The sequence below is a fragment of the Manacus vitellinus genome, unplaced genomic scaffold, assembly GCF_001715985.3.
Source record: "Manacus vitellinus isolate BGI_N305 unplaced genomic scaffold, ASM171598v3 scaffold_56_pilon, whole genome shotgun sequence".
Classification (NCBI taxonomy): domain Eukaryota; kingdom Metazoa; phylum Chordata; class Aves; order Passeriformes; family Pipridae; genus Manacus; species Manacus vitellinus.
Genome location: NW_021940660.1, coordinates 1,877,548 through 1,890,770, shown reverse-complemented (window position 1 = coordinate 1,890,770; position 13,223 = coordinate 1,877,548). Strand labels below are relative to the sequence as shown.

At 44.4% G+C, this 13,223-nt stretch overlaps 2 protein-coding genes across 4 annotated transcripts in view; both read left to right on the top strand.

Annotated features, from left to right (window-relative positions):
- The window catches only part of LOC103756241, a 46,438-nt gene extending 45,865 nt beyond the window's left edge, over positions 1-573 (top strand). The window contains exon 10 of the mRNA XM_029963225.1: positions 357-573. The gene's annotated coding sequence lies outside the window, so the exon portion shown is untranslated. The remainder of the gene's footprint in view (positions 1-356) is intronic.
- Positions 14-8,315, top strand: S1PR1 (sphingosine-1-phosphate receptor 1). 3 transcript variants are annotated; one of them, XM_029963219.1, is made up of 3 exons: positions 14-425; positions 1,199-1,303; positions 5,502-8,315. In XM_029963219.1, the coding sequence occupies exon 3, from the start codon at positions 5,631-5,633 to the stop codon at positions 6,768-6,770; it is 1,140 nt and encodes a 379-aa protein (XP_029819079.1). In that variant the 5' UTR covers positions 14-425; positions 1,199-1,303; positions 5,502-5,630; the 3' UTR covers positions 6,771-8,315. The 3 variants fall into 3 exon arrangements, with proteins under 3 accessions (XP_029819079.1, XP_008920501.1, XP_029819080.1); XM_008922253.3 differs by lacking the exons at positions 14-425; positions 1,199-1,303 and adding an exon at positions 3,007-3,158; XM_029963220.1 differs by lacking the exons at positions 14-425; positions 1,199-1,303 and adding an exon at positions 4,087-4,195.
- Positions 8,316-13,223: the final 4,908 nt, after the last annotated feature.

The window sequence follows — 13,223 nt, the reverse complement described above, 5'->3', positions numbered from 1 at the left end:
ACAAATTAATAAAATAATTTAATTTACTCTTTTCTGTGTTGCTTTCTTACAGATACAGAAATGCTTACTTTTTTCTGCTCTCTCTGAACTTTGTGGTATAGCCCCCCAGTATAGGTTATCTCACAATGTTATAATTTTCTTCTGCCTGCATGTAACTTCATTTAAGGTGTCATTTTAACCAATATGAACAAATTAGCTTACAGATTTTGGAAAGTATCAGTTACTTAATGGTGCATATAAGAGCATGCTACAATGCATGTAAATTTTGACAATTATTCAAAGTATGGAATATTTGTTCAGATATTGCATCAGAAGTATGAATCTGACTTTTTCGCTGTTTTTTATATTTCTTGTAGTCATGAGAATTTTCGGGGATTCTGGAGGCCACTCTGGATACTTTCTTGGTGATCAGACCTGCTCTCTTGGTACTGTTTTAAGGATCCCTGTTCGTGACCCAGCACTTAGGGAGGAATGGCTCTCTTTGGGGTCTAAGTTGTGTCAGAATGATTAAAAGTACATTTTGCTTATATGGATAAAGATTTTTGAAGGTACAAAAGAGTGATGTGTTGGAGACAATTCCTTTGCTAATCTGTCTTGCAGGGATTTTCACTGTCTTTTCCAGATGGATAGTGTTCAGACACTCCTCTGATGCAATTGTGAGTTGTCCAGCAGCATTAGCACTGGGAGAGTATGGTCTCCTGGTGGTGTCAGAGGCCACCAGTCTTGGTATGCAGGCGTTGGGCGGACCCCAGCTTACAGCTTCTTTTCTGACACGATCAAAGCATTTTCCTGCAAGGAAATTGCCCTGTGACTAGCCCTGCTTCTGCAATCCTCACTACACTAAGCTGTCATTGGAAATTCCACAAGTTTGATTGTCACAGGCAGTTGGGGTTATGTTGTTGTTGTTGCTGTGCTCTAAAACATGAGTTTCTGCTCATCCTAAAAACTCAAGTACCTGGGAGCATATACATACTCAGGATCTCTGTGACCAAATGCCTTTGCCTCTTTATGTTTGTGGACATGTTGCAAAACAGTTTTTTAACCAGTTTACCCAGGTGAAGTGGCTGTTACGTGTCAGTTCAGTGTTCTGATGTGTGCAGCTCTCCTGCTGGCATTTGACTGAGACCTGCATTCTGGTTATTTCTGAAATGCTGCATGAATAACATTGTGTTGTTCTTTCTCCTTATTCTGACCGTAGGCAATTCCAAGTCGAGTTCTCAAAGGAGCTGAATATACACTGGATTTCTGTATGTATTTCACAGAAGTACAAGCTTCCTTAACAGTGGACCTGGCAGTTGGAGAGGTACTGAGAAAAAGAGTTCTCATTCTGTTGGTGGCTTGTTCTGTTGGTGGGGATCGAGTATCACCCTGGTGTAAACCCCTCGCTGAACACTTAGCAGCAACTACACTTTTGGTAGAGTTGGCTGGACCAACCTGAGTTTACTTGTGTTTCAGCCCTGGCAAGGAGGCTAGAACCTGTGCAGTTTGAGCCATGTTAACCTATCATCTCTGAGGATTTAGACAGTTTTCAGTGCAAATCCAGCTGATCTGGCTTCATTTGGCCGAGAAGAGTGAAGCTGTATTTCAGTTTTCTCTGTTGAGATGTCAAGAGGGCTGTAAATGTGTGTGGTCATCTAATTTTAATGATGCTTTTTGTGATACAAATACCCAACCTTTTGAAGTGGAACTTAAATTGCCTGTGTATTTTACCCAGTGCTGCACCTGGGGTGGGGCAACCCCCAGGGATGGAGAAGGACTTGGGAGTGCTGGTGGATGAGTGGCTGGACATGACCCAGCAATGTGAGCTTGCAGCCCAGAAAGTGAACCGTGTCCTGGGCTGCATCAAAAGCAGCGTGGCCAGCACTGAGAGAGGGGATTCTACCCCTCTACTCCGCTCTGGTGAGACCCCACCTGGAGTAATGTGTCCAGGTCTAGGGTCCCCAGCACAGGAAGGACATTGACCTGTTGGAGCAGGTCCAGAGGGGGCCACAAAGATGATCACAGGGCTGGAGCACCTCTCTTATGAGGGAAGGCTGAGAGAGTTGGGTTTGTTCAGCCTGGAGAAGAGAAGGCTCCAGGGTTAGTTTATTGTGGCCCTTCAGTACCTAAAGGGGGTCTACAGGAAAGCTGGAAGAGGGACTTTTTGCAAGAGCATGTAGTGACAAGACAAGAGAGAATGGCTTCAAACTGAGAATACATTTAGATTAGATATTAGTAAGAAATTCATTACTGTGAGGGTGGTGAGGCCCTGGAGCAGCTTGCCCAGAGAAAGGGTGAATGCCCCATCCCTGGAAGTGTTCAAGGCCAGGTTGGATGGGGCTTTGAGCATCCTGGCCTAGTGGGGTGTCCCTGTCCATGGCAGGGGAGTTGGAACAAGATGATCTTTATGGTCCATTCCAACCCAAACCATTCTATGTTTCTATGATTTTACACAGCCTCTGAAAATTAATTTGTTGAATGTAACATCTCTGAATTGGAGTTCTCTCAGTTGGTAACCAGTAGCCCCAAAATGAAAGCCTGTACACCTGACTAATGAAACCCTGAGTCATTCTAACCTTTAATTAAAGCATGTTCCTTTAATATGTTCCTCTTGCTTAAAATTAGGTGGGAATTACTTCCTAGAGGGAAATCCCCAGTGAATGCACTTTTATTTAGTATTTTCTACATATTAGCTAAACAAGGGGGAAAGCTTGAAATATCTAGGGTATGTCAGGCAGTTGCAGGGGATGCATATGTCAGCCTCAAGCATGATTTATTTCACATGCCTTTTCTGACAGTTGTAACTTAACGGCTGTATTTTCCTCCAGGCTCTCAGGAGGCTAAACATCTTTTCAAGTTTCTAGCTTTGTGGTGGAAGAGTTAATGTCTGTTTGCCAGTGTAATTTATCTGAGTCATTCTGGGAGAGGCGTGGAACAACTGAAGCGTGACTATTAGCATAAATAAGAGAGGGACCCTCTACCCTCTTCCTGAGGGTAGAGTACTCTTACTGTCTTTCAGAGGAAAGCTGCTTCCCCATAACAACTGCTGCTGCTAATTGACCAGTGTGATGCTATGAACTGAAAGACCTGATATATTGAGCTCTGGTGTATTGTGATATTTGTTTGCATTTCAATTTGGAGTTAACAAGAACAGAGGAAGGAACAAGAAAATTTCTGCAGTAAGTGTAACGATAGATTACCACCAGAGTTAGCATTTCACATACACCAAGGTGCTTTTTCTTTTAAAAGTTTGAAGAGAGAAGGAGTTATAAAACGTAAACTCACTTCTTTCTCTGTCTCTGTGTAATAACTCTGTTACCACTGTAAGTAGTTGCCATTGCCAATTTTGTTTTTAAAAAAATGAATTTAAAACTTCTCTTCATATTTTCAAACATGTAGGTATTTTACAGCATCCTCTGAACATGCATAGATTTTTTTTTTTTTTAATGTGAAAACACCAACACCTGGTGCTGTTTGAGTGGCAGAAAGTGAGCTTATCCCCCATGGGTCAGTGCTGGCTTCTGCCTCTCCGGTGTGCAGCCTGGCACCATCCTTGCCCCATCGGGCCGGTGCCTGCCCGGGGGGAGCCGCTCTTGAGTCACCCAGCGCCGCAGGAGGCTGCAGGCCAGCGTGCGGGTGGCAGCCACCGGGCCTGTCAGGGCAAAAACACACCTTGGTGAAGTGGGAAAATGGAAGAGCCTCTTCCAGGTGTTTCCTTTCCCAGGTCCTGGGAGATTCAGGACGGAGGTGGCATATGGCCATAGCCCTGCTGTGCCTAGTCGGGGGTAAAGAAAGCCGGAGGGTCGGGAATCTGCCCCCGCATCCCCGAGGCGTAGGGACCGCGCTCGGAGCCGGCCGGGCCCTGCCGGCTCCTCCTCGCCCGGAGCGGCCGGCGGCGGCCGCTCCCGGGCGGGCACGGCTGGGCGAGACCGCGGTCCCTTCCCCTCCTCCTCCGGCCGGGCAGGGCCGGGGGGTCCCGGGGGGAGCACTTCGCAGCAGCGCCACAGTGCTCACGCCGGGCGGGGCGGCGGGGCGGCTTGGGCCGTGCAGGTCCCGACGCAGCAGGGAGAGTTAGAAAGGAGGGTCGGAAAAGGGTGGAGCGCGGCAGCTGCAGAAACATTAAAACCAACCGAGCCCCCAGCCCGCCCACCGGAGTTGCTCCGCGGGCACGCAAGATGCGCAGGGCGGCCGGGGCTCCGCGCCGCGCTGGAGCGAGGTGAGGCTCGGGGAGCCGCGCTCCGCCCGCACGGGGATCCCGGCGCTGCGGGTCTCGCTCGGCGCGACCCCCGGGACCCCGAAACAAAACGAGGGGAGAGGGGGGGCTGCCCGGGCCGCGCCGTGCCCGGCCGGGGGCTTCGTCCGGCCGAGATGGTGCGGGACGGGAAACACGCACGGTAGAGACCGAACCGGAGCGGGGCGAGTTGGAGTCCGGGAGCGGTGCGGGACAGGAGCGGGGCGAGTTTGAGCCTGGGAGCGGTGCGGGACAGGAGCGGGGCGAGTTTGAGCCCGGGAGCGGTGCGGGACAGGAGCGGTGCGGGTTGGAGTCCGGGAGCGGTGCGAACTGGAGTTCGGGAACAGAGCGAGGAGTTGAACCCACTGGCCTCGGACCTCCTGCTCTGCCCTGGTTAGGCTGTAATTTAACAACTCTGCCTGCTGTTCTTTTTCCCTTGCATGATACCTGAGTTTTAATTCTTTTTAAATGTCCACTGCAAAACCTTTATATGTAAAGGCAGTTTGCTCTATATGTGTATTCCTTAATCATGCCGATTTCAAAAGCTTGCAATACTAGTTATTTAAATGCAAGGGTTTTTTTGACATTCTTTGTTTCAAACCAATGGAATGGGCTTGCGCTGTAGCTTAATTACATATTTTTTTTGCTTTTCTAAACTTTTACTGCTGTGGCTTTTTTAAAGCACGTTCTTACTTGTCTTTAGCAAGGGCACCCCTTACCTGTTTACAGCTTTGAGATGATCTCTTGTTTACATACACATCAGTGAATTTACCAATGTTTGAGATGGCATCAGTAAATTGCATAACTACCCCCTTCCAAAGTGCTTTCAGGCTTTATTAATGGAGGAGAGTACAGGTCTCCTGTCAAGTAATTTCTGTGCAGGCTTTCATACATTTGCAGTTAAATCAAGCAAGCCCTTTCCCTTTCTAAATCTCTGCTGTTGTATTACAAGTTGTATTTCCTAGTGAAAAAAAGAAGGCTAGAACTTATTGCTGGGCAGCTTTGAGATCTTTTGAGTTGGAAAAAGTCCAGTAATGCAGTCCTTGCTGACTCCAGTTTACCTGTTCAGCTCTGAGTGACAGAACTTTTTTGTCTTATTAACTTTACCTATTGAATATGCCTAACCATCTTTTAAATGTATTTTAGTAGCTGAATGAAACTGGTTCACGTGTGCATACCTATATGATTCTGATACACAATTAAACTAGCAGATTATCTTAAACCCTTTATAATTTTTTACGTTGTTTGCCTTCATTCTTTTAACTCTGGGCTTTGTGCCTCTTGTTCTCAGGGCTGCAGTTTCTGAGGCCGTGCAGCAGCACCGGGCAGGCTGCGGGGCCAAGGCTCTGCGGGGCAGCCCCCGGGTTTGCAGTTGGTGTCACCGTGTGGTGCCGCTGGGGAAGGAGCGCCAGCCGGGACCATGAGCTCTGGCACCACTGCCCCGCTGAAGGTCATGAGCAACCCGGCCAACACTGATGTCAACTATGTCATCAAAGAGCATTATAATTACACGGGAAAGCTAAATGAGAATGTGGACAGTGGAATTAAAGTGACGTCGGTGGTTTTTATCATCATTTGCTGCTTTATAATCTTAGAGAACATTTTTGTCTTGCTTACCATCTGGAAAACCAAGAAGTTTCACAGACCCATGTACTATTTCATTGGGAACTTGGCTCTTTCAGACTTGTTGGCTGGTGTGGCTTACACTGCCAACCTCCTGCTATCTGGACACAAAACCTATAGCCTCACACCCTCCCAGTGGTTTGTAAGAGAAGGCAGCATGTTTGTTGCCTTGTCAGCTTCTGTGTTCAGCTTGTTGGCCATTGCCATTGAGAGATACATCACCATGTTGAAGATGAAACTCCACAATGGCAGCAACAGCTTCCGCTCCTTCTTGCTGATCAGCGCTTGCTGGGTTATCTCCGTGATCCTCGGGGGGCTCCCGATCATGGGCTGGAACTGCATCAGCCTCTTGTCCAACTGCTCCACCGTGCTGCCTCTCTACCACAAGCACTATATTCTCTTTTGCACAACCGTTTTCACTGGCCTTTTGCTATCTATTGTCGTCCTGTATTGCAGGATCTACTCCATGGTGAGGACTAGGAGCCGCAGGCTGACATTTCGGAAAAACATTACCAAAGCTACTAGGAGCTCAGAAAAGTCACTAGCCTTGCTCAAGACAGTGATCATAGTCCTGAGTGTCTTCATTGCCTGCTGGGCTCCTCTGTTCATCCTGCTTTTACTGGATGTGGGATGTAAAGTGAAGACCTGCCAAATCCTCTATAAAGCAGAGTATTTCTTAGTGCTGGCCGTGCTCAATTCAGCCACGAACCCTATCATCTACACCCTGACAAACAAAGAGATGCGCAGGGCTTTCATCAAGATTTTGTGCTGCTGCAAATGTCCCCCAGCGGATTCTGGGACCAAATTCAAGAGGCCGATCATTGGAGGGATGGAGTTCAGCCGGAGTAAGTCTGACAACTCCTCACACCCACAGAAGGAGGACGGTGACCATCCTGAAACCATCATGTCTTCGGGCAATGTTACCTCATCTTCTTAGGAATAACTATAGGGGTGTATTTCAGAGCCTTGCTCTGAAGTGGGGGAGCTGGGATGCCTCCTGCTCACAGGAGCAGCATTGGGCTGAGTGAGCAAGTAGCATTAGTTCTAATGAGGCAAACGGTGCAGTTGTGAGGCTGGAGTTCAAGAAATGGGACAGACTGTTCTGGCTTGGAAGTCTTTTTTTCCTGGAGCATGTTTTGTCTTTGCACTGAGGCAGCTCAGGATTGTCAGGCGCATTCATATCCTGAAATCTCCTTAGTAACTCTGAAAGACTGATGCCTTGGTGAAATGATGCCTGGTGTGTGTGAGAGAAAGAGAGAGGGGGAGGAGGGAAAGGGAGAATTAATCTTTTTTTTTTTTTTTTCCCATCTGAGAAGAATGTGAAGTTTTTTCTCCTTGCAGCAAACCACTGACACAAAGATCCTTCTGTACCGAATTTAGTGGTGGCTCTGGTATCATTGGTTAGAAGTGTTTGTTTAGCACATAACATGGAAAGAGATCACAAAAATATAATTTAGACCACATACAACCGTAATTTGGCATCACTTTGCAGAGTTTTTAGTTAAGTCATAAGGTTTAATTTGCAGAGTCCAAAGCTGTTGGGGTTTTATTTAGCAAGATCATAGCTGTGAATTTTTGCTGTCAGTCCATATTACATTTGAAGACCATGAGCTAGGTTCTGCAGTTACTTTCACCTGTACAATTCCATTGACTGCGTCAGATTTTATGGAGTAGCTCAGAACAGCATTTGGCCCCATACATTGATTGCCTTTTTATTTTATAGCATTAAATCAACTGCATTATCATGAAAAACGCAAGGTAGAACTAAGTGTCATTTCTCTTCAAGATGACTGAAAGTATACATAATAGTAAAAAATAGTATTGACAACAGCAGGATTTTTGCCTAAGTAAGAAGAGCTAAAAACTGAAGGGGCATTTCAGTGTTAGGTTAAAAGCCTGTCGAAAGTAAAGATCGGCTGGAAAATCTGAAAAGAGTACCTTGAGTTTCAGAAAAATAAAAGGAAAGTTGAAGTGAAATGACTATAGATAAATGCACTTCCATAACAAAATGCAATACATTTTGGCACATTTTATTAATGTTTATAATTTCAGCAAAGATGTCTGTATTTTATCAGTTCACGGAAGAAGTACCTGTCATTAAATTGAATGTATTTGTTTTACAGCATCATTTTTACTCCTCTATTTTTCTAACCTGTTCTAATGGGGTTGAATGTGTACAATGTAAATAAGTTAATAAGATGCAGGAGTCTTCATGCGCCTAGAGTATTGCTATAACAAAAGTGGTATATCTGGAATAGCTGAGAGAGAAAGTGACTGATTTACAGTTATTGGCAAATCCTAGAAGTGTATTTTTTAAAGAAAATGTACTGCCTTTGTAGTAAAATTTCCAGTGCAATTAAACTATTGGATTTTTTTCTGGTTTAAAAAATAGTATTTAAAATGTTTCTGACTTTTATTGTTCAATTTGCACATAGCTTTATTGACTTCTAAACATTAATAAACTGATTTTTTAAAAGATTCTGTTATCAGATTACTAGTAGTTTTGTATTATTGTGGTGGTTTCATGCCAGGTGTGTTTTTTTGTTGATAGAAGCCACTGAAAGAATTCCTTGATTTCAGTACATGCTGGGATTAAGTCAATTCTGTGGGGACACAAAATGCATAATGTCACAGGATCATGTAAAATACAGAATGAATACTAATCTATAACTTTTTCATCAGCATATGGTGTATTACTGGAATGCCATTAGAAAAATCTCTGGAGTAGCAATCCTTCTCCAACAGCTAATGAAGTACAAACAGAAGGAAAACCAGTTTTACCGTGACTGCCTAGAGCAGAATAAGTGAAATAATTCACTTGTTTCACCAGTATGGTTCGTAAGTGTAATTCTTAGTTTATTGCAAACATGGAGGAATTATATGAAACACCGAATGGTGGCCTCAACTCTGCAAGCACTGCAGCTCCGTTGGGTCCACCAGTGAAGACCATGGCAATGGAGTGGAATAGATGCTGCGTTACTTCTTCCAAAGGCTTGACTTCCATTTCCTCTCTTGCGGCTGTTGCCTCTCAGCATTACTTTTAAGTTCCATGGAGCTCATACAGGATGCAGTTGGAGTGTGAAGATAAACCTCACCTTCTCGTACTCTATGTCATCACTGTGCAGGGTTTACTGTGGGAAACGAGAGCCTACTCACCGAGGAAGGCTCTGGGTCATAACCTCACTTCCTGAAGGAAATTCCAAAAATGCCCTGAAGACAAAAGAGTGGAAACAGGCTGGAATTTCTCTCCATCTGTCTGCCTGTACGGAAGGAATGATTTCATGTGTGCTCACTTCCTAGGCTTTTAATTAGTGACCTGAGCAAAGCTGGAAAAAATGGCAAATCTGTATTTGTGTACAAGATAAAGTGTCTCTTGGCTCAGGCCTTCATTTGGGCAGGGATGGTGTACTCTGGGTGCTGACAGTCATGAGGGAAAGCACTGCTTTGTCCCAGGGATAAAGTCACTTCTGTGCAGAGCACCACAAGTATATAAACCATGAAAGTCCAAGTTAAGCCCTCGTTGTGCTCCCAGTGAGTAAATAAAGGCAATGTACAGGGATGAGGCAATGCACAGGGACATCTGAATTTGTAGAGGTGTTTTTATCCAAAGGACCGGGGCCCTTCTGCTCCTGAAGCCTTATGGGCATTAAGGTTGTTTGTCCCACATGTGACAAGGGATGAGCTATATCAGCATGGCTGTGCCACTGACCCCTCGTGACTACCACTGGCCTTTCCGTAGTCATAGCTGATAGCCCACAGGTGAGTCACTTCCCTTCGCTTTGCCTTTGTTTCTGTATCCCTTGCTTATCTGCCCCATCTAATTGCACTGTGGGCCTTCTTGGAAAATGACTGTTTCCCCTGTGGAGGTGACTGTGAGACGGGAGCCCAGTTTTCGTAGAGAACTCAAAGCCCTACATAATTCATGCAATAAAAGACACGCACGCACCAGAGTGTGGCACTGGGCCATGGGAAGCATTTCCTACACTCTTGATCATGGTGACTGAAACTTGCTTCCTCCATAGACAGGCCACATCTATGCATGTAGACAAGACTCAGGGAACAATCACTGTAATAAAATAATAACCTTAATAACAGTAGGGGTTCCTGCCATGAAAAAATAAAGGCAGGCCATTTTGTACTGTTCCTAACTTCCTGCAGGAGAACTCTGCAACTCCTTGGCCAGGGCCATGCATTCCCATATACCAGCAGGTTAGGCCAAAGGTCTTGTGCACAGTTTTGAAGGGTCCAATGTAGAAAGCACCATTCCAGCCCCAGCCTCCCTTCTGTGTGCATGGAAAGGGTGTGGAGCTTTGTCCTGGTGTTGGCCGTGTGACAAACAGGCAGAGAAAATGAACTGAGGACTGAAAAGGTGCATTATACCAAATGTCTCTCTGAAATAGAATAGCCTCAATTATTCAGAGTAACCTGGCCCTTTGATGTTTATTCTTTTTCCTAGCTGCTCTTCCAGTGCAAGAAATAGAACAGGGATAGAAAATTATCATAAAATCTCTCTGTTGCTTCCCTGGCAACTCCCTGACTAGGTATGCCTCTGTGAGAGCCAGTTGTAGCAGGGTGTACATTGGGCAACAGAGGGGCTGCAGCCCGAATGCCCCACAGACTGCTCAGCAGGAACTAACCTTGGGCATGCTGTACACCACAGGCAGCCAGGACTAAAACTAGGGAACAGAAAATTGTAAAAATACTGTTATCCATCCTTTTCTTACTCTGTCAACTAAGAAATTTAGGGATTGCCCAACTGTAACATTTCCTATTTCCTAATTTGGCCTGGAAGACCTCAATACTGATTCAATTTTGTATGGTCTGAGGCATTGTCAGATGTTGTAAAAAGGGTCAAACTGACAAAGCACCCAAAAATGTGGATATGCAAACCAGAGCTATGTAACCTGCTCAGCTATGAAATGCTGGAAATTCCCCGATGAAATTTGCTAGGAAAACAGCTATCGTGTTTCAATAATTCCTTATACTGTTTATCTTGGAAAATGAAATTAATCCAATACAACTGAACTGTCAAGATTTAAGAAACAAAAAACCCAAACAGAATCCATCTAACTTAAGTTCCTGTAATCTGCTCTCACAAACTTTTCCAGTCTCTTACTCTGCTGAAAAATCTTATTTGGGAGTGAAGCAGGAAGTGTTTCCTTGCACTTGGACCTTCCGTGCTACCTTCATGGGACAAAAGGCAGGAAATCCCATCAGCCACACCCAGGAGTGCTCCGGCATGGAAAAGTCCTAATAAAGCAGAGCTCACAAAGCTCCGTCAACCCTCTGTGAACCTTTCACCAGCCTGGGTTAGTACTCACATAATGGAAACCTGACACAAAGGCCAGTATTTATTTTGAGCTTTTGTGAATTACTGCTTGGAGAAGACCCATTTGTAGGTGCACGGTACAGTAACTATACATAAAAACGGCTCATCGGAAACATGTGTGACCAAAGCCACATTAAATATTAAGATGTGTATGTAGCATTTGCAGCGTTTATTCAGAATCACTCCACTCAGCTAAAAGTGGGCTCAAAATACTGACTGCACAGCTTTGAAAACAAATGGACATTTGGAAAACACAGGCTAGAGGGAAATCACTGAATAAATACTGGGTTAAAATTATCTGCTGGGCTTTGTGAAATCATTGATGAAAACTGTATCGCTACCTGTGACAAATCTGGTGTAAGCCACAGCTGACACTTAGAGGTCCTGACCTGAGCTGACTGCTAAAGGTAGTTTTGCTCTCTTAAACAATGATATACTTGGCATAAGCCAAGACTTTTTTACTTAGCAGCATACTAATAAAAATTGCTGGAATAGTGTCTCAGACAAATTCTTGCCCACACTGAGCACCTACAGCTGTATAATGTGAAGGTGGGGGCGTGAATTGCTTTAAGCAATAGAAATAGAATTTATATGGTTACAGAGAATGTGCAATAAAAATGTTCATGATGTGAAAACTGGATTTGGCACGAGATTGTGACTGAGAGAACAGACATCGGGGACAATCTGGGATTGTGGCTGGGGGTGGGGAGAGGAGAGCTGGACTACAGTCTGATATTTTCCACTTGAAATGAAGGAATCCTCTCTGGTAATGCAGACACAAAGCTGAGGATTTTGAGGATTTTCACTTGTGAACTCTATCCTTAGTTCTGTAACTCTTTCCTGAGCAACTGTGGGTAAGGTCTCGGGAACCCTCCCACAAAAGATATATATAATAGACACACAAGGATGTTTACAAGTGAATACTTTGAATTTTGTGGTACTATTCAAAGAGGTGGTATCTATGTTAATTTTGAATTGGGGGGAGAGTCTGCCAGTTCAATTATTACCCAGTTACTTGCAGTATTTCCTTGCACTTTGATGAGCTGGATGCTGCTTAGTTACTCTTAAGTGGAAGAAAAAAAATCTAGCAACATGTTCAACTCTATCCTCACGGTTTGGAAGAAGGATCAAGATGTTAGTTGGAAAACACATTCTGAAGAAGTGCTGAAAAACAACTCACCACAGTCTGCATTGTTATCTTTTTTGCTTTCAGGGAAGACACAACAATGGTCTAACGATTTCTTCTAATCTGTTGACCACTTTGATGCCTGTTGCACAAGGAATCCATGTGAACCAGGCACTTTAGATGTTTTTTATTTCCATCCAACTCCCACTTCTACTGCTGGTTTAGGCAAAAGATAAATTGCTTGCAGCTAGTGTGTATTTTCTCTCTCTGATCAAGGTTATTTGATCCATGCACCTTTTGAACAAATCCTTTATGTTGGCACAGAGATGTTAATTCAAAGCAGCCCACAACTCCAAAAAGTGTAACAACTTTTTCTTTTTTTTTCTGCTCAGAAATTCGATACATTTTGCATTTTATCAGTTCTCTTAGTGTTTTTATATTTCGTGTTGCAAATGTGAGAAAATATTTCAGATTAACTTTTGTCTCAGAGAATGTCCATTTCCCAAGCAAAAATGTATTTTATTTTTTTTTAACAAATAACATATGTGAGGGGGAGGAACTTGTTTGCACAACTATCACAAGGTGATAGTGAAGGAATACTGAATCTTTCAACTTGAAATGGTTCATGAGGGAATGAATGTGGCTCTAGTCAGGACTCTAATGATCCAGGGTGAAGTTTTGCTTTTCACTAAACTTGCTGAAAAATGCAGAGGCATTAAAGAGGGTTCAGAGGACAACAAAGCAAGGCGCTTTAATAGGATGAACTAACATAAAAGGCTCAGTGAGCAAAGCCTTTTCCCACCACATCGGCGAGAATGGGGAAACACAATACTCAGCCCAGCAGCTACGCTATGGAAGTGTGCTGGGTGGTACAGAAAGAAAACTTTTTAAAGCTCCAGACAAAAAGCAGAGTCCGTCTATAGGAACTAGCACCA

What these genes read in the sequence shown, in the direction of transcription:
- S1PR1 (XM_029963219.1), top strand. Translation starts at nt 5,631, where the DNA reads ATGAGCTCTGGCACCACTGCCCCGCTGAAGGTCATGAGCAACCCGGCC.